The 20,974-nt window shown below is 39.3% G+C and overlaps 1 protein-coding gene across 1 annotated transcript in view; it reads left to right on the top strand.

The window, feature by feature from the left end:
- Positions 1–20,974, top strand: part of LOC119145814 — a 98,267-nt gene that overhangs the window by 54,405 nt on the left and 22,888 nt on the right. Inside the window, exons 36-53 of the mRNA XM_037382502.1 lie at positions 249–442; positions 1,662–1,964; positions 2,778–3,007; positions 3,690–3,851; positions 4,631–4,708; positions 6,024–6,380; positions 6,951–7,307; positions 8,374–8,724; positions 10,558–10,689; positions 11,617–11,766; positions 12,248–12,364; positions 13,908–14,081; positions 14,775–14,982; positions 16,184–16,350; positions 17,795–17,907; positions 18,976–19,057; positions 19,657–19,794; positions 20,533–20,695. Coding sequence (XP_037238399.1) covers positions 249–442; positions 1,662–1,964; positions 2,778–3,007; positions 3,690–3,851; positions 4,631–4,708; positions 6,024–6,380; positions 6,951–7,307; positions 8,374–8,724; positions 10,558–10,689; positions 11,617–11,766; positions 12,248–12,364; positions 13,908–14,081; positions 14,775–14,982; positions 16,184–16,350; positions 17,795–17,907; positions 18,976–19,057; positions 19,657–19,794; positions 20,533–20,695 — 3,476 coding nt within the window. The remainder of the gene's footprint in view (positions 1–248; positions 443–1,661; positions 1,965–2,777; positions 3,008–3,689; positions 3,852–4,630; positions 4,709–6,023; positions 6,381–6,950; positions 7,308–8,373; positions 8,725–10,557; positions 10,690–11,616; positions 11,767–12,247; positions 12,365–13,907; positions 14,082–14,774; positions 14,983–16,183; positions 16,351–17,794; positions 17,908–18,975; positions 19,058–19,656; positions 19,795–20,532; positions 20,696–20,974) is intronic.

Genomic DNA, 20,974 nt, shown 5'->3' with positions numbered 1-20,974 from the left:
GTATTTTATAAACATCTGGTGGATAGCATGTAGTTACTGCAAGGCATCTGATTCCCTGATTCACAGCACTGGCACAAGTGCCCAGGAAGTCTGTGGAGTCTCCATACTTGGAGGTACTCCAAACCTGACCACATGTGCTCCAGAGCACCCTGCTTTCATTGATTCTGCTTTGAGTGAGAGGAGGGCTGTCTTGACAACCATGAATAATAATAAGATCTTACTAGCAATTTTTATCTCTGTCTTTTTAGACTTTTAATATCTTCTGAGCTGAAACTTAATGAAAATAGGCTTCACGTGGATTTCATGGGAGCCAGGGAGCAGAAAGTTGGTTTTGTTTTGTCCCTAAATGGAAGAGTTCAACACACATTTGCTGAATTAAAGGCCATACCTCATCTTCTTTCTCTGAATGGGTTACTGAAGTGCAAAAACAACGTTCATGATGGTACTTTTTTACTTTGTGTTTTTCGGCTAAGTCTGCAGCTATCTAAGGAAGCTTCTTAATTTTAATGTATTCCTTGCTGAATTGCATACCACATTCAGCTCTGGGCCCCCAGCATAACAAGGACATGGACCTGTTGGAGCGAGTCCAGAGGAGGACCACGAAGATGGCTGGAACACCTCACCTGTGAAGACAGGCTGGGAGAGTTGGGGTGGTTCAGCCTGGAGAGGAGAAGGCTCCAGGAACACCTCATAGCCGCCTTCCAGTACCTCAAGGGGCCAACAAGAAAGCTGGAGAGGGGCTTTTTACAAGGGCGTGTAGAGAAAGGTCAAAAGGGGGAATGGCCTCAAACTGAAAGAGGGTTGATTTAGATGAGATATTGGGAAGAAATTCTTCCCTGTGAGGGTGCTGAGGCGCCGGCACAGGCTGCCCAGAGCAGCTGTGGGTGCCCCATCCCCGGCATGTCCAAGGCCAGGCTGGACGGGGCTCGGAGCCGCCTGGGCTGGTGGGAGGTGTCCCTGCCCGTGGCAGGGGGCTGGGACTGGGCAATCTTTAAGGTCCCTTCTAACCCAAACTGTTGTATGGTTCTGTGATTCTATATAATGCATAAGAGCGTATTTAGCATGCAAACAGAACCGTTGGTCAGTGGGTTGAAACTACTTTTTAGTGAATAGTTTGATAATTTTCTCATTTTAATTGATTGAAGGAAATAGTGGGTAGTGTCTTTCCTATGCAGGTCTTCTGAAATCTGTGTGGCGGGCTGACTTGAGGCCCTTACTCTTCTGAATGGCTCCATGGGTAAAGCAGGTCACTGCAGAGCTCCAGAGGGATCGTTTGGTCTGGATTTACACAAGTAATAGGTCATAGTCCCTCTGTAAATTTTCCTTCAGAAGGCAGTGCAGTGTACTCCATGGCCTAAGGCACTCGCAGCTTGGGGAATAAAAACAAACAGCTGCCATAAATACTGTTATGTAATTTGTTTTAAACACAGATGCTTCTACTAGTAGAGAAACTCTCTAAACATAGACACTTCTACTAGTAGAGAAACACCCTCTTAACAGTAAACTGATCTGCTCTCTTGATTAGGCTAAATTACCTATTATAATGGAAATTCTTTTACTTCCTCCTGTTACTAATGGTCAGATTATATGTTGCTTATGAAATTCTGGTTATTTCTGTCCCAAAGGACTCTCTCCACCATAATAATTTCTGCCTGTTACAGGTAACGTCAATGTGATGGTCAACAAAGCACTGTATGGACTCCATCTCAGGAACAGACATGTGTTTGGGAATACCACCGTACACAGTATCACTTTTGCTATGTTTCAGAATGGCAGTCAGGCAATACCAATGGAGGCAAAACTGAAAGGACACCTGGAGCTGAGTAAAGAGATGAAAAGGGGGCTAGCTAGCTTCCAGGTGGATGAGAAAACCCTTTCTGTAGATTTTTCCAGTATCATGAGTCATGGGCACAGCAGAGTCAGTGGAACTTTCACACATAATATCAGCTTTTTTAAAAATGCAGGTATGAAGAAAACGAACTTGATGGTGTGGGGTAACAGAGTGTCAGGGTGAATTTATCTAATTGAGTGCAGTCCAGTGGAAACATGTGAGTTGCATTTGCTCACACCAAAACAAAATGTGATCCAGTCTTAGCAACGTTCTTTTTAATATCATTAAGAAAATACAATTAAATATATACAGAACTATTTAAAAACTCTTTGAACTACGTCAGAGTAAATAATTTCTTTCTTGTACATCTGTGTTCCTGCATGCTGATCGGTTCCTCTAGGCCTGTTTTTATGCCTGTTTTGATTTAGGCCAGAACTGAAACATTGAAAGCTATTGAATAAATCACACTGAAGGCTGAAATATGCCAGGTGTTCTTTCCCAAGCAAACCCAAGGGTTTTCATGAACTGAAGTTGTCAATAATTTTGAATGGGTAAATTGCCTTTGTCCTTTTGGACTGTAGAAATCTGTTTTGAAACTTTCTAACAACAGACTACTGGAGTTGGGCACAATACCCATTGATAGATATCCTCTATTAAGAAAAGAAAAATTCTTGACTTCCAAAGTGCATGCCACGTTTTAATTTAACAATCCTTTTTAAACACGATTTTCATATGGTAGTTAATGTCCTTTCTTACTATAAATACCAGTAAGTGCAGCAGACTGGATAATTGCACTTTTTTTAAAAAAAAAGTCTGTCTTTTCCTAATAAAAAATATTTTTTTATATAAAAAGAAGGCTTTTCTTAATCTGTAGTACATCTTCTCTATGTTTTACAATGACAACCCAGAAGAATTGTGTTCATCTTGCTTCCTTCTCTATCAATAGGATTGCCCTTGGATGGCGTTTTTACTGCCGTGTGTGACCATGGCACAAGAAATGACACCATTACTATAGCCCTACAGAGTGGCAGTGAAAGGATTACCGCTGTGTTTGGAGGTCACAGACTGTCCACAGAGCCTCCTAAATCCCAGCTATCTGGGAGTTTAAAGCACAACATCTCAAAGATAAAGAAACATGGGATCCCTTTTATTGTGGAGGTTACTGGCTATTACGAGGTAAGAAAAGTTCTCCCTGTGATAATTTCATTTCTGGCAGAACCATTTCTAATAACTGTACGTTGTTCCTGTGCACTTTATTCCAAAAAGCCATCTTTAGCCACAGGAATGTCACAACCCATGTTGCCTGGTACAGTGTTGCTTGGCCACTCTATCTGCATTTCTGCTATAGATCTGTGAGCAACATATAGCTCTTCTGCATTTCAAAGTATCCTTCCAGAAGAAAAGGGTTCAAATACTTCACTTGTTCTAACATATGCTGGAAGGCTGAAGTCATTAACATACTAACATTTGTGGTGGGTTCAGCCACTGTGGTACAGTGAGACACACAGGTGTGCAGAGGAAGAATTCTATACCATTCCCCTTGCCTTGCGTACTAATAGTTTCACTACTTTAACTGTGTATGCCTTAGGACTCAAATCCTGCAGGGTACTCAATGCTTTCAACATGTTCTTGGAGCTAGAAGGAACTATTGATACACAGCATTCAGAAGGTCTAGCATAACAGGAAAATCTCTGTTAGAAATGAAGCCACTGCTAGGAGTATGCACTTCTGTTTTACCAGTGCTGCTGCCCTGACACAGGCTCTGACATTTAAGCATGGTGAAACGGACTCTGCCTTTGCCATTTGTTGCTGCGATGTTGTTTGTTTCTTTCCATTATTTGGTTTCTTTTGTGCATAGAGTTTCACCAAAAAGATTGCTGCTGGGATAACAACCACAGTGGAGATGGAACAACTCAAAATTCAAATAGAGAAGAAAACCTCTGGCAGTGCTACGGAGATTTCTCTTTCACTTCACCATGATATGGAAGGACTGATTGACATTGTTCCATGTGTACTAGAGGTTAGCAGGAATCCTGCTATATGGTGTATTTGGTGTAGCTTTCTGCTGTTCATCCTCAGCTGTTCAGGTTTACCACTTGAGAGCAAGCTAGCAGGTCAGAAGGGAGAGAGCTTTTTTTTGTCAAACAGGGCCAGTACAGAAAGCCTGAAAATTATTTGCTTAGCAATAAAGAGCAGGTTTTCAAGATGCGGTGGGTAACAAAATATTTATGTCATGAAACTGGAGTGGGTGCTTGCCTAGGCACAATTACATGCAGTCCCAGTTTTTCCATCTTGCTAAAGCAGGCTTTGCAGGTGGATCACATGGCTGTGGGTGCAGTGGTATTGATAGCAGAGTGAATAATAATGGCAGTAGATGTCGTATGGCCAACCGCAGTCCCCAAGGACCTAACTTTCTGCAACAGGGGACACAGCTGACTGCATTTGAAACACTGCATGTCTACTTATGACAGTGGTATTTGCTATGCCAGGTGTAAGAAATACCATTATTTCCTGTCAAAATTACAAGCCAGAGCATCAGAAATAGTTTTGTCTAGCCAGTAATGGTTTTCTACTGTTTGAAGATATTTTTCTGTCTTTATCTATGCTGATTAGAGCATGATTTAGCCTCAGATCCACTAAACTGTTTATCCTTTTGAAACTGATATCTAATGTTAAAGCTATTTTTTATTATCTTCATGCTTTTTATCCTGAAAGCAGCCTTTTAGCCCGCCTCTTTGTATTTTAGTCCTCTCTGCTTTTCTACATGGTCTGAATGTGCTTTGTTGATAATGCCAACAGGTTGCTTGCAGTGGAGAATCGGCTAACAAACAACTTTCTGGCCTTTGCAATGGAGCAATTACATTTCATCATTTTGAGGTACTGGCTTCATTTATAACTGGCTTCAACAACATAACTGTTTTAACTACCACTAAGGGAATCTGAAGTACTGAAAGGTGTCAGAGATGTAGAAATGGATTTGAGTTAGCTGGAAGTTTTGCACATACTTTCAGATATTTTCACTCCCTTAATATTCACAGATTCAAACAGATCAGACTACTTTTCCATCAAAGACTGTAGAAGTCCATGAGGAAGGTTGCACTCACTTTCACCATCATGCAATGGATTGTTTAGTCTGAATCAGAATTGTGAACAAACTTGTATTCAAATGATACAGATTTGCATCTTCAGTGCACAGCTGTGCACCAAGTGCAGAATACAAAGTAGAGGTAAAGGATGGTAGAATACAAAGTAGGGCTAAGGCCCAAGAGGTGCGACTTTGAAGGTGATACTCCTGTGTCCTACAGCAAACGATCAATTTGTGCTGCTTCAGAGCTCAGTGCAAGAGCTTGCACCTTGCAGAAGACTAATACCAGAAGGTAAGAGGTGTGCACCAGGCAAAAGGCAAGAGTCACATTCATGTTTCTGGCTGAAGTCTCCAAACTGCATCTTCTGCCAGTTAGAACTGAACTTGGTACAAATGATCCTGTTCTGTTGTTGAGCAGCCAACTGCATATGAATGGGGTAAGGGAGTACAGGAGGCGCAAGCTGAGAATTTCATGGTTTACTACTACTTTATTTTCTGCTCTTTCTAGCTAACCATTTGTTTGTGAAAGTCCCTGTGGCTCTTGAACTGTGTGAGGAAAGATTCACCTTATAATCTGATGTATTCTTAAGAATGTGTTAGAAACGTCTCCTATGAGTGACATTACAGAAGTTCATGTTTGTCTCTGGAAAGACGATAGGAATGGATTCCTATGGATGTGCTAGCGACAAAGATGACAAATACATTTCAGTTCTTTCCTCATGTAACATGGATACAATGTGCATAACACTTGTCACTCCTGCTGAGGTCTGGGGGGAATTGGAACACATTCTCACAGTGCTAGGACTCAATTTACTTAAACCAAATCCAGAAGTGATGATAGTAAAAGCAGTAGCAGTTGATTTTTCTGATATTAGTAACTGTTCTAACCGAGTTGTGGAGTTCAGTTTTTTTCCGGTTATTTTTATTATGCAACTCTAAAAGAAAGATTTTAGACCATCTTTCCATTTGTTTAGGCATTTATAAATATGTAGGATGAATACAAAATGATGTCAGGGTAGTTCTGTTTTAGTAACATGAGCATTTAAAACCAGTATATGGCCTGACAGGAAAACAAACTTGACAACACTATTTCCTGTAATTTTTCAGGCTCCAGCAAGAGTGTCACTGAATGGGTCAGTGTTTATCAGCAACTTTACCGTCATCTTCTTTGGCCATGTTTCTTTTCATGACATGTTTGCCTGCCTGCAACTCCATTTCACCACTAGCATTCAGCCTCATTTAGAAATTGACTTCCAGCATTCTTTGCCTTTACTTCAGTCTCTGGGAATTGCCAGAGAGAACCAAGTGAAGGTATCAGCCAAGAGAAGTGACAAGTATAAGGGCGTGCTTGATATTGTCCTTGGGCCTTGCAGTTTGAAAGCTGATGGAGAAGTGAGCCTGGCAAGCAGTGAAACAGATGTGGAATGGGTACTTACTTTTAGAAACAAGTGCATCAGTCTAGAGGTAAGTCTAGATTGTTTTCTGTATGGCATGATAGTCTGTGTATTTCAGATCTTTATGAGTCTATTGACAGAACTATTTGCTGACACAGTTATTTATAGAAAGGACAATTTTGGTCATTAAAGTTGTTCTGGCAGAAAAATACTCAGAGCATTTGCAGAGGGAGTGTATTTGAAGATGAGAATTTGGAGTAATGCAATAGTAGATGTTACTGCTGTTACCATAAAGTAGTTGCTTAATAATAGCTTTTTAATTAAAATAAATTTTTGTCCTAGAATCTAATGAAAAGCATATCCTTTCTATTTGAAATTTTGGAGGTTTTCTTTGAGGTTCTGAACTTTTTCTTCTACAGTACTTACAAAAATGTTGGGTTTGTTTGTTTTTTTCTTTGTTTCTTTTTCTCATTTCACAGATAAATTTCTGATTTCTCTGTGAAAAAGCTGTTTCGTATGGTCCTTTCCAAAAGCATATTGGTTCAGAAAGAAGAAATGCTTTCTCATGAATTAGAAACAAATTAGGAAGACAGTTGCTTTACCTTGTGTGCTTTACACAGTATAATCTTCTCTGTTGCAGAGGATGGGATTGCCTCATGCTGCAGCCTTTGGGGGCTCATTTCAACAGAACATCTGCAATGTTGGCTTGTTAATGAACCTCCAGTGTGATGGCAGAACAGTTGCTGTGCAGATAGACACTTCCTGCGAACACACTTATACATTCCAAGGGACCCTCAGGCATTCAGTTCCCTGGCTGAGTCAGCTTGGGCTGCCTTTTCAAAACTCTGTCCTGTTATCTGCGGCCACAGACTCCACCACAGAGGGCATTTTGTTGCTGCAGGCTGGCAAATGCAAACTTAAGGCTAGAGGAGATCTCTGTATTCAGAATAAAGCCAAATGGACACTGGAAACAGAAACAGAATGTCAGCTTCTGCAGGTAGCTCTTGGAGGCTTTTAAAGAGAGATTTGGGATCAAATCCAGGCCATATAGGGTTTTAGCTAAAATAACAATGTTTGGGTGTTGGAAAACCACTCTAAAGACACACCTGTCTAACAGCACTAGGCAAAGAAAGTGTCAAGTGTATCTTGTTCATAGGTGTTCTCTGTAGACTGAGATTAGTTCAGTCTTTGCTGCTGGTTGCCTTTGCAGACCAAGACTGCCCTCTGAGGCTGAAGAGTAGTTTTAGTTTGAACTATTTGTCAGAAAATATATCCTCTGCCTGTCTTTTTTATCAAAGCAAAAGTTGTGAAATTTCCTTGTTTTTTCCACCTGGCCTCACTGACTGCATTAGAAAGAGTGAGACCTGTGAATTTGGGGGTTATTTCTGGATATTCGTAGGCATTTATGGTTTACTTTTAACTCCTCAGTTCTAACTTCTTCAACTACGAAGTAGCAATATAAAACCAAAAATGACAGGAAAATGTGTGTCACCCATAACAAAGAGGGAATAAAAACCACTTAAAATGTTAAGAATAGTAGAATTTTCAGTGTTTTTACAAATAATTTGAAAGAATGAGAGGAAATGTTTAATTTGGGATGTTGCACAAGACAAGCTTGAAGTTTAGTATTACAAAACCCAACCCTTGTAACACCAGATGCAAGAATATGTGTTAGGCCTGTTGTTTTTTGTAGAGTTTGAAACTTGTTTGAAAATTGAGATTGGTCTGGTCTGAGTGAAGCAGAGGGTGTTCAATAAAATTTGCCACTGAAGAAATAGGTGGTTTGTATTTTTGTAAATGTAAATTTCCATATGGATACAGAAGTTGTAAAATCTGCAGGGCAGTCCTAGAATCTTCCCTCAGACCTTATTCAGGCAAAATTGCCACCTTACTGTTGGGAGGGAGAAAATGGCAGTGCAGAGACTTCAGGGTTCGTCTCTGATATTGTAACAAAATTTCCTTTCTTTTATGCTAAAGGGAGAATAAAAAAGCCTCAATACTGACTTGTCTTAAAGTGTATGCATAATCTTAAGAACTTTTTTTTTTTTTTTGACTCTTGATAGGATCTCAGTATTCCAGTTCAGTCACGGCTCACAGGATCTATTCAGAAAGACAAGTGCCAAACAGAACTTCTCTGTGTCCTTGAAACAGAAGGCAAGACTGCCCGTTTTGAAGTGAAAGCAGAGTGCAAACCGAAGATTACACTGGAAATTCAATTCAAGCATGACCTGCCTCAGTTGAAGATAATCCCAAGGGAAAATAAGCTGTCCATCACTACACAAAAACAGTTAAAATATCATACTGGAATAGGAATGAAATTGGGTGATTGTGAGATACAAATGAATGGGGACTTCGATCCTGAAAAGAAGCTTCAGTGGAAAATACTTATAGAAAACAAATGCCAAACATTTCAGGTATTGGAAGGATTGTTGGTTTTTTTTTGCTTTACTCTTGAATTTATACATCTAAACCAGGATCTTTGCACCTACTAAAGTCAAAAGAAAATAGTCTAATGATTTCAGTGGTAGCAGAGAAACAAGAAAAACAATCTTTTCTTTTAATGTGACATCTTACTTTTGGAGCCAGTCATTCACTCTGTTTTTGTGTAGTATAAGCCATATTTCTTTGATTCAGTACCTACAGTTAATGGACTTGTTTGTACTAGCTCTGATGTATTTTTTTAAAAGCACGGTTGAGAAATCTGTAGGTTTTTAATCTTCAGAAATAAGGAGTATTCAAAGTTGTCTTTTGCTTTATCAGCTATTACAGTTTCTCAGCAGTTTGACAACCAAACTCTGAAATAGTTTAAAAATATATACAGTAACTAGGTAATCTTCAGTTCAGAAAATTTTCACTCAGCTTTACAGAAAATTGAAATTGCTAACACAGTGATCCATAATGTATGAAGACCATTGCAAAGAAAGCCCAAAGTGAAAAAGCCAGCACTAAACAGCAGTATCATTTCCTGTAAGACCTCAGTTGAGAAATATTTTGGGGAATTTAGTTGACAAACAGGGACGTTTTTAACAGACTGGTTTGGACTGCCCTGGTGAGCTATTTCTTTGTGGTAATTCTTGCAAATGCTGGCTGTATAATTGTCTCTTTCGTTAATGAGATTGAACTTCTGGTGGGAGCCTCACCATAGACCCTGTGTCTGAACAGCTACTAGTAGGGTAAGAAAAAAGTAGTTTCTTTGTTGAAAAGGTATAGACAGTAGAAAAAAGCAATGAAAAACTGGAGCTCTGTGGAAGGAGATCACTCCGTATCACATGAATGTACCGTCATTTGCAGTACAGTCTCGTTTCTATACAAAGCAAAAGCAGTTAGATGTCCTGCAGTCCCTGTCTCGGAAGGAGGGAACTGTTGTTGCCTGGGAGGAGCTGGGGAGCAAGGTGGCTTTCAGAGCTTCCCAAATACAGGCAGGCAGTGTGCCATGGCCTCTCTCAGCTAGCTAGCATGGCACATTGAGCTCCTTTTCCCTTTTGTTGGAGGAGTGAAAAATAGCACTTTTCCCCTCAGTTTTTGCCCAGTGGTTTGTTTTCCCAGGCCAGACTGTTGTATGTAGGGGGAGGGGGAGAAATTCTGCAGCAGGATTTCCTGAAGCAGCAGTTCTAAATTTAGCTGGATTGCACACTGGCTTTTTCTTACTGAAAACTTGTATTGCTATTGGAAATTCTGATATCGCAGTGTGTGGCCTGTCACAGATCCCACCAGTCAGTGCTATATAGGCAGGAAGGGAAAGGACAGGAGAAGCGTATGGAAAGTTTGAGAGACATGTTACCACAGAACAATCTGTGGTTTCAATATGCAAGTCAGGGTAAATCTGAATATACAAAACGAGATTTACCTGCCCTCTTCCAAAAACTGAGCTGCTATAATAAACCTGTGTATACTGTCTGGTTTCACTGGATGCTTTGGGGCACTGGAACAATGCCAAGCATAGAAAATTAATTGGCTTTTCACTTGGGCAGGAAGAGCTGCCATGTTGTCTTGTGTTCTATTTTGGCTCACATATCAAAAATGTGTCAGACATTCAAACTAAAAAAGACAAAATTCATAAAATGTGATAAAAAGCTGTCAAGACTTGTGAAACATTCTCAAAAATGGATATGCTGCCTGATATACTAGATTTACAGCTAAGTGCTATTAGAGCTGCTTACTAGGAATAAAAAGTTTCAAGTGTATAGTGTATTTGTGGGTAAGTGGAAAAGAGGAGAATTTTTAGTTTAGTTTTTTTTCTTGTACAGAATCTTGGAGCGCCAGTAAAAATTGATGGCTCAGGCTATGTTTTGATGGATAAAATGAACCTAGATTTGCAGACGTTGATCACTGTCGATGAAAGTAAATTACAAGGACTCCTTATACTAAAAGTCACTGATGTAAGTATCCTGCAGACTGTTAGGCTGCATGTACAAAATACTAAGTGATATACTCCAAACTATTTTATTGGGAGGAAATATTCAAACTTTAATAATAAATGCCAGAATAAAAATAAAATCTTTGAAAATCTGGCACCTGTAATGTGCAGTAAAACAGATGCATAGGATAATAGGATACAGGCTGTGGCAATTCCTGAATCATTGCCTTGTTATGGTCTTCTATGTATATATTTATTTTCTTCTGTATTGTACTATTTGATATTCCATATATTATGTGGCAAATACAAGAAATTCAAACCCACAAATGCTGTTATCACTCCAGATACGCAATTGGCATTCCAATGTAATGCTCTTAATTCATCATTAAAGTATACAACAATGCACAAGAAGAAAGACGACTGTGATTTTTAGAGTGATCACTGTGATTTACATTGCAAAATAATAGGCAGAGATTAGCTGAGGCGCTGCTGATTGTTTCTTCAGTAAGACAACAGCACAAGAAAGGCTGTGGATCTCTTGCTTTTCTGTTGACAATTACAAGTTTGGCTTCTCTTGTCATCAGTGCAGGAGAGTAGAGTACACACAGAGAGAAGCACATTCCTCCTTGTCATCATTCACTTTCTTGCCATAACTGGTAATGTCTGCGTAGTTCTGTGCTGTAGAGAAACACAAAGCTACTGGGAGTTCTTTGCCACCAGAGAGAAACTTTACATCTTTTGCCCTCTTAGCTGAAATATATATATATTTATACTACCTGTTAAGCTTGACTTTATTGTCTCTTTCCCAGTGTAACTTCCCTGAGCTCAATGAAATTGGTTTTAATTAGTATTAAATATAGGACAGGCAGATTTTTGGTTTGAGCTGAGTATTGCAGCAAGCTTTGGGTTCTACACATGCTTTGCTATATATGCTATGAAATATTAACAGGAAAGACAAGAGTTGGATGTGGTGCTAGCCCATAACATTCAAGGAGCTGCTGACATTGGCATTCCTATGAAGATATTAGTTGATGTGATACTAGAAAAAACCAGCGACTTCTACAAAAGGCTTATTCACTTCTGTGTGAACAGCAAGCAAGTAAGTGTCTCCTCCATATTAGTAAGATGTGAAATAGAGGTTAAAGTGAGACAAATGGTTTGGTAAATATTGTTTCAACATTTGAAATAGCTGTGCATGAGGCCCTTATAAGAATACTTTGCAGGGGCTGGTTTGGTTTTAAAGGCCTTAATTAAATGAAGGCAGTATCTTTCAGTCAATTCTTCTGTGCAGTCACTTCTGGCAACAAATTTAACACCAGTAATGATCCATGACTCCCATTTGCAAACTATCAAAACTTTCTTATCAAGTGTCTTCACTTGGTGCAGTATAGTCCCTATTACAGTACAAAATGGTGACTTATAAAAAAATTAGACATTTCTTCACCGTAAAGTTTTCATAGTTTTCATAATTTTACTCTTAATGTGTAATTAGTACAATACTTACAATTAATATCACAGCAGTCTCAGTATCAGAGATGTGCCACAGTTAACTTCTGTCGTACTTTATTTGGACCAAACAGATCACAGAAGAGCTAAGCTTTGTCCAGAAGCTGGATGTTGTGTCTCTTAACTACAACCTTACTCATAACATAGAGGCACTGGAGACTTTGCAAATAAAAGACAGGATTGAGTTGCAGGTAAGTTGTCAGACAATGACAAAGGGTATGTAAATCCAGCCTGGAATCATGTTGTGAAGAAGCAGTAGCTGTAGAAGTCAGATGGTAAAGATCAAAGGGTGCAACACTGCTTCACTTAGAAGTCAAGACTTACACAGGAGACAAAGCTTATTGCTACAAAATATAGCCCAAGCGGAGCAAACATAAACGAAAAGCCATAAATAAGCTACCTAATGTAGCAGGTACAAGTGGGAAAGATTGTTCTCAACATTTTAAAATACAATGTAACCTTCAATAGGGTATCCTGAATTAAGGTGTCTGTGTTGTCACACCGCCTCAGTTTTTGTTCTCATTTATACTTACTTCTAGATGCAGTGCTCTTCTTTGCCTGTACTGTACTTGTTGGGCCTTCCTTACCTTTAATTCAGTTGCCAGAGAGAGCAGCAGTGTCTTCTGTCCTTCAACATGAAGTACAGTGGAGAATTCATTGTGAAAGTGCATTGCGAGGTGTGCGAACTGTAATTCTGTGTGCAAAATGAATGGTCTGAGACATTTGAAGTCTGTACCTGTGTGTGCGAGGACTATCTTGGAAGGAGCTGGGGTAAGATGAGGCAGAGGAAGCATGGTGGTGATAAAATGAATGATCACTCTGTAATGGACAAGTAACATCAGTCGCTTTCTTGGCATGCTGATTGTACTGCTGAGTTCTGTAACCCATCAGCAGTGAAAGGAAGTTGGGGAAGGTACTGTTTAAGTGGGGTGTAGAGATGGAAAAGCACATTGCTGCCTATGTTCCTGATGGAATAAGATTTTCTGGAATTTGGGTGTTGTCCCAATACACATGAGTCATACTGCCTGCATCTGTTTTAAAAACATTTATATTTTCTTTTCTCCCTTCTGCCTCTCCTTCCTGCTTGCTCTCTCTCTCTGTTTTCCCCCCCAAGTTTAGAGTGGAGGGCAGTCCAGATGCTCACTTTGTTCTTGAGGGGAGTCCAGAAGCTCAGCTTGCACTTGAGGGGTTGGGAGAATAGCTTGCTGGACCAGAACTTTTCATAGGAATAAGAGGCTGGAGGTTGGCTTCCAGTGTACGAACAGCCCAAGCCACAGCTGAGCTTGCAGCTTGCACTGCACGAGGAGCGTAGTGTGTTTTAGCTCATATGCTTATTCTGATAGATCTGCAGTGTACCTTGTATAGACTAGACAGAGGTGAGTACTGATACGATTTCGAAGTTTACATTCCAAATGGTATTTTCCTCCCAGGCTCTGTTTATCTGGCATTGCTTTTTATCTGAGATACACAAGCCTACAGCCACCTCCTTGTTATTAATAATGTAACTGCTTCAGTATGGCTAAGGCATGGCCATACTGGAGAATACGTGTTAAAATGTTGAATTTAGAAATAAAAGGGATGTCTGTAACTCTGTTGTGTTATAAAATTATATGAGAATAATTTTTTGACACATCTTTATGATGCTACTGCCTGAACCAAAGGAAGAACACTGACTGACAGAAGCTTTACCTTCTACAAAGCCACCTTCTCACAGTTTATCTTTGTTGCACACAGGCTGTCTTGAACCTGAAAGTGATCAATAGCTGTAGTATGAAAGTGCATTATGGTGCTCACCTAACAGTTCTCGAAGGGCAAATCCAAGAGTTTGAAACAAGTACCAACATAACTGGGAATTTCCATCATAATTGGCCATGGCTGCTACAAGCCAGAGTCCCATCGTCTTTACAGGTAAGTTGTTTTTGTTCCCCCCATTAAAATTATTGTCCTCTATTATAATATAATAGCCCATCACTAGAATGAAAACTGGTGTTTTGTAGGGTATAGGATGGAAGCTGAGATTTTCTGATACTTAAAAATTATGGATGGCTAAAACCTGAACTACTGAAATAGATTTCTTTTTGACTTCTTTCTGAATCAGGTTATTCCATTCTGATCAGTGTTAGTACAGTGTGTATTGTTGCTACTGTAACTCTGCAGAATAGTTTCAGCACATTGCATCAGGAATTGGACTGTTACTCCTATGTTATTTAATGGGAATTTTATACTTAGGTATTTCTTGAAGTGCTGTTTTCAGGGAAGTATTGGAGTACCTACTATCTGGTAAATATCAGCAGTACACATGGATCAAGGATTCTTTATACAAAGGGAGTCATGCTTTTGTGGGATAAAAGAGAACCTAATGAGAATATGACATAAATCAGTGAGGCTGGCATGGTTTGAAATTCATTCTACTGAATGGACTTCCTACTAGAAAGTCATAGATGATTAATGAAAGGCTAAGATTTTTTTGTTAATGGATAGATTTTTGACATAAGTATAGACAAGAGAGGATTTTCTTTCACTTCCATTTGTCGTCTGTTTCAAAATGAAATAGTATTTCAATGTTGTTTCAAAAACTCATATTTACATGTCATTTTTTAGATAGATGTGTTTTTTCAAGGGAGAAACACTACTCAAGAAAGATACGTGCACATTGCAGCTGGAGAAACATCAATCACATACATAATAAACTCCTATTATGTTGGTCACCAAGTGGATATCTTCTGCCAAAGTGTACATAGTAGCGAGACACTACAGGCATCTGGCTACCCTAAGGCAATCAACTTGATTCTCAGTTTACAGAAATCAGGTAGGTACCTGCCATTCCTTGCAGGTTTCTTGTTGTATACTAGCTCTTTGAGGATGTTTCAACTATTCCTTCAACAGCTACAAACTGACTGAGAATTGCTGGTAGTACCTAAAAAGGGGCTTTTTCTTGTATGTAAGTAAAATTGTTGTACTTAAACTGCATCTGTTATTAGTTGCATTACGTCTGTGTTTTTAATTCCAGGAAGGATCTCATGTGGTACAATACCTGGTAAAACAGGTGATCCCCAAAATACTTAGCTGCGTAAAATAAAATTCCAATATCATGCGAAAAACCTTGTTACAGAGCACAAAAAATGTGAATTCCAGTGTAGTTTAAAGTGGGCTTTGAAAATAATTCTAAATAGTTTTTGTTGTTTGAACAGTGGAGGGGAGACAGACCCATCTTGGAATAAGCCAGGCTAGCAACAAAACTTGCCCAGACATAAATCCTGTCTGCATAGCCCTCAATTGCTGATTTACATTGTGGTCAAGTACCTTCAGTGCCCACGTGGGAGTGTATTTGTGTTGAAAAAAACACCCTAACAACTGTGAGAACACCAAAGAGTAGGAATTACTGAGGTTAGCAGGTGACAGGGCAACAGGTGGCTTTCAGGACAGCTGCTGGAGTGGCCACTGTATGATTGCATGCGTGTCTGTGATTTTGTCTTTGTAAAAAGTTCTGGGGTTTCACATCTCTCATCTCATTTTTCTCTCTTAGCAGTCTGTATTTTCTTTTTCAAATAAGAAAGTTGGTAGGAAAGCAGGGGAAAGGTCCTCAAATTGTGCTGTTGGAGGTTGGAGCCATGTTGTCTGCTGTAGCTGGAACTGAAAGAGTCACTACAGGTCAAATCAGCTCAGAGCTCTTCTCTAGAGGCGTCTAATACCTGCCAAGGGCTACGGCTGGCTGGATCAGCTAGTCAGCTCTAGCTGCAAAAACACATTACTATTGGGAACTGACTTGTCACTTTAATGCTTGTACATGGGTGCACAAGCTCTGTTAACTCAAGACTTTGTCTGCTCAAGGACATCCAAGAAACTCTGCACTCCAACCACAGGCCGAAGCTCTTGTCATCCTGAATGGATGACTTTGTCATGACGAATGTCTTAACCCAGTAGCTGGCTGGATTGATTTTATGCAGGCAGTACTGAAATTCCTTGAAAACGAGTCCCTGAAAATGGCACTGTTTGTCCTTGCTATTTAGGAAACAAAGCCAAAACTATCTGTGAAATCCAGTATGATGGCAAAGATGCAACTGTAACTATAGATGTTGACACAGACTTTCAACTCAATGGTATATTTGAATTCGTGGCAGAGGTGAAGCATTCAATATCATTTCTCCATCGTCTGGGACTTCCCTTCTTTCTAAAGGTAATAAACCATAGATCTTTTGTTGTGCTTTGCTTAGAGCTGTCATCTGAGTTACACTAACATGAATCCAGAGCATTTCCAGTGGCCTGAGTGACATTACTCCAGGTTTATACCAGTGCAGATGAGAGGTGACTTGGCCCAGTTTATCTGAATCCCTGTTTAACTTCAGTACAGAGCTAACGGCCTGTTTCCAAGGAAACTCAGCAGGTACCTGAAATCCCGGATTTCAGGATTAATTATTTCAAGACGGCACTCATTAACTGTCGCTTCCTAAGCTGATATGGCTTACTGAAGTGGAAAGGACTTCTGGTATAAAACAGCTGTCCTTCATGCCCAGAGAATTCTTTGGCTTGGTTAAACCATTTCTAGCATAGATACCTGTAATGTTTCAGAGTTGAATAAACAGAAACAGATTTGTATTCCAAACTACTTGACAGCAACAGGAAGGCTGTTCATCCCAGGAGAAAGAAATATTAAGTGAAATGTCTTCTTCCATTTTGGAGGGAAGTATATGGAACACCGTATCATCTGTCACTTTTTCTTCAAATAAGAGGGTATGTAGCTAGGATACAAGATTAAAGGTAGACTTCTCTGAAAAGAAACACTGTATCAATATTAAACCTGCATATTAAGTGTCAGTGTTTCAAGGGAATATTTTATGCCAACGTTTTATTAAAAGGTATTAGATAGATCCTCTGCTTCTTCCCTCTTAATATTTAGTGGAATGTCTTTTATCCTCTAAACGTTTGAGTGAAAAAATGAAAACCAGAGATGGTAATTCTTTATTCATGTATGAGCTATGAGTGTCATCATATGACTTCAGAAATTATCATTCCCACAGACTTTGGCAAACACAAATATGTGTTGATCTTTAAGTGTGGGAGATGGTGCTGATCTTCCCCAGAGGGATTCTTTAGCTGTTTCAGGATAAAGCTGTAGACAAGCTAGCAGCTGTGGGAGGAAGAAAATACCCTAGAGTAAAAGATCTGTAGAGCTCCATCTGTTTCATAAATAAATTAAAAAAAAAAAAAAAAAAAAGGAAAGGCAGTTTCTTTACAGTATATGAAAAAGAAGAGTGGGGGAGACATAAACAAGAGACAGTGGCTCTAGACTTAAACCAGATAAGGGTACATTGAAAGTAAGACTAATACTTGTCAATAATGCAAATGAGTAGCTATGGAAACATATTCACAGAAAAAAAGGAAAACATCTCTTGATGCATTTGGTTTAGGTCTAGAAAGCCTGTCTGGAAGATAAACTTTGATCAAGGTAACAGTTTTAAGTCATTCAAGACTTAAAATGTCAAGTCAAGACTTAAAAAAGTTTTTAGTCAGTCAAGACATTAAAAGAACCCTTAATGTCTTGACTGACACAGTGCTCAGTTTAGGTGAAGTGCTGGGTAGAAGCTATGGCATGTGATTTGCTTATTTTTTCCCCCTCACAGATGACAATTCAAGAAGTCCTGACTGAAAATAAAATTGAAGGAGCTCTGAGGCTGACCTGTGAACAAAACACAAACTTCTCCATTACCATCAGAAGGAAGAAAGACCAGCAAGGGTAAATTTTGAGCAGTGTAAGAATGTCATTAGGCCACTGTGATTCCATAGAAAAAAAGCCATTGTTTGAGCCACCCAGGCGCTGGTGGAATGTAACAAATCTGTGATAAAGTGAAGTCACACCAAATAGTCTGTATACCTGAAGAAGTTTATGGAGGGCTGCAGAGAGATTCCCCACCTCACAGCCTGGGCCATGCTTGTCTTTCTGCCTGCCTCCACAGCACTGAAGCAGCAGACAGTGAAATAGTGCAGAAAATTCTAGGTCTGAGCCAGACAAGTACTTAAAAATACAGCTTAACTTGACCTAACTGTTTAAATCGTATTAAATTGTTTTGGCACAGTTGAACCTTGCGAAATTACAGTTTCACTCAGTTTTCTAAGCTGGTATTGGTGTGGCTGTATCTGCTGTGCTAATTTTCTCTATTTTTGTCTGGCTTCTGAAAATTTTCAAAGTTCTTTAAAAAAATGAAGAATGAATAGAATAATTCTTTACTTCAAAAGTGTCTGATAATCAGTGCCTAAACAGAAATATTTGGTATAGCATATAAACAAAACTGTAGGCTTTTGAGGGTGTTTACAAGGTGTAATATTTTTGCCTTGGGGTATATCAGAGATTTCTTAATTTCTAGCAAAAGACCTTTACACTGAAAAGCCTTGTAAGTTCTGTTAAACTCTCTAATCATGGTGAATTCTAAGTCTGGAAACCACGACAGCACTTGCAAAGTCAGATTCCAAAATACCTATCTGATTTTTTAAATGCTAATGCATTTACTATGGCTAGTAAATTGCTAGCTAAAGTAATTTCTGATCCAGCGGGCTAAATTCTGTCCCTGGGGTTAGTACACAGATTTTTCACCAAGGTCAGAGATAGCGCCACTCTTTGGTTTCCTTTACCTTTGTATGATTGCATCAAAAAATGTCAGTGGGTTAAGCATTCAGTGGAAGGTACTGCGATTTGTAACTACAAAGCTGTTGGCAGACTCGAAGATCACTCAGATGAGCTTGTGCTGTCAGCAAGAGTGGACTTTGTGAAATACTGTTGAACAAAAAGTACATTTCTTCTCTTTAGTGAAGACTTGACTATAAAAGCACTCCAGACTCATCCCTTCTTTCTACAGTACTTCCCCAGTGCAGCAGAACTGTCTTCTAAGGTAACTATCTGCAAGTTATCAGTCACATACATCACTACAAATTAGACTTGTCTAATATTTTAGGAGTCAAGCTGTGTTATTTCTAGTACTAGTATCTCTGACCTTGTTCTTGTTGTTGTTGAGGATGTTCCTGTTTTCAAAGACGCTAACAATCTCTAACAAAACCTACCAGAGAGCATTCATTCCATTTGACTCTGCTTCCATCTGTCTGCATTTGTTATGACTTGTGGTAGACTGCCCTCGGGAACTGTTTTGGTTCTTCTGGTTACTAAGAAAAAGAGACTGGGCAGAAAGCAGTTCTGGTTATTGGCTCTTAGCAGTGCAGAAATACACAACAGCAGGATAAGAAAGGAAGATGAATGGGGTTAATTTTCAGTCAAATGCAGCAGTCACTCCTGCTCACATAAAAAGTAATTCATTATGCATGTTAGGCAGTTTATGCTATTTTGTAGCTGTGCCTTCTCCAACGTGAACATACAGAAAAACCAGATCTCTTTTAGGTCCTGAGGACCATAATGTAACATACTGTGCAAAGAATGCCAGTGCAATATTTATTTTCTCTTTCTCTGTTCTCTCTCTTTCAATGGGAACTTGAAAAGGTAAATTATGATATGAGTGAAGCAAAAGGCAAACTCTACCTCAGGATGGAAAAAAAGGATTTCAATGTTACAGCTAAACTAACTTTCACTGGAACCAGCTACACGAATGTCATTGAAATAACACAGACAATGTCCCAGGTTGGTATCATCAACAGATGGCAGAAGGCAAGCTGTGACTGCCCTCTTCCTAGGGTATGGCATCCAGGATGCTGGCTGCCCAACAGTGAAGGTCAAATACAGCTCCAGGGGCTGTGAGGTGGTTTGCCCTTGATTGCTCCAGCAGCATGAGCAAACGTTCAACTGTAGATTATTTGGTATGTGGTCCAATGGTAGAACTGTTGTTTGATTTTTATATTTGTTTGCTCCTATAGATGGAGCAAATATTTAGCAAGTAAGAAAAATAATATATTACAAACTGACCAATTGCTAATTTTTATTATGCAGGTACCACACATTTCTTTTTCTAAATAAGGAAAAAAAGATGTCACAGACAGATATTATTGTTTGTGCTACCTGTTGGACTTACAGTGTAATAGTGGGGTTCTTGACGTTGCAAGAATCACACAGTGAGATAGAAGAGATAGAAAAGAAAAATATATACTAAGCAAAGACTATTGTAAAGGGGATACTCAGTCGTTGGTGTATGTTCCATTATGTGAGAAGATGCCTTACTGTAGAAATGAAATAAAGTAGATACGAGTAGCTGCTTATGCAGAAGCAGTGGGCTTTAGGGTATCATTGTGCTAGAGCTTTTATAAACACGTTCCTAAAGCTGTATTCCACGGGACTTTACAGTATCAAAATTACACACTACACTTAAGTTCTCTGAAAAGTTAAAAACCTGGGATTTACTATTTTTCTCTCTTTTATTTTTAGTTTAAAATTCTTCCAAGGCAGCTTGTGTTCATGACGGTTTACCAAAAAGGCAACAGAACACGTATGCTGAGGCACATTGCTCTGTGGGATGGCAAGGAGATCAAGGTAACAGGCATTTACACCGGACTTTTCCCAAAGTTGCCTGGAGGTCATGATGTTCAGGGTAGGTTTCTCGAGTCTCTTGCCAGTGTTGATAGCAAACTATAAACCAAACTAAACTACGATAATCTGATTTCAAAATGCATATTCAAATGGTTTCAATCCAGGCCTTTTAAGATCTTATTTGCTTTGAAATCATTATAAGTCTGGCTGTTAGAAATGTCCACTTCAGAACGCGATTTCTGCTTTGTTATGGTTATGGAAAGTGCCGGGGAAAAGTTTGGCCAGAATGAAAAGTCATCAACCAATTAAGATTTCTATTGTTATTTTACAACAGAATTCA

Source organism: Falco rusticolus, chromosome 4 (genome assembly GCF_015220075.1).
Source record: "Falco rusticolus isolate bFalRus1 chromosome 4, bFalRus1.pri, whole genome shotgun sequence".
Classification (NCBI taxonomy): Eukaryota; Metazoa; Chordata; class Aves; order Falconiformes; family Falconidae; genus Falco; species Falco rusticolus.
This window is presented reverse-complemented; position numbering and strand designations above follow the sequence as displayed.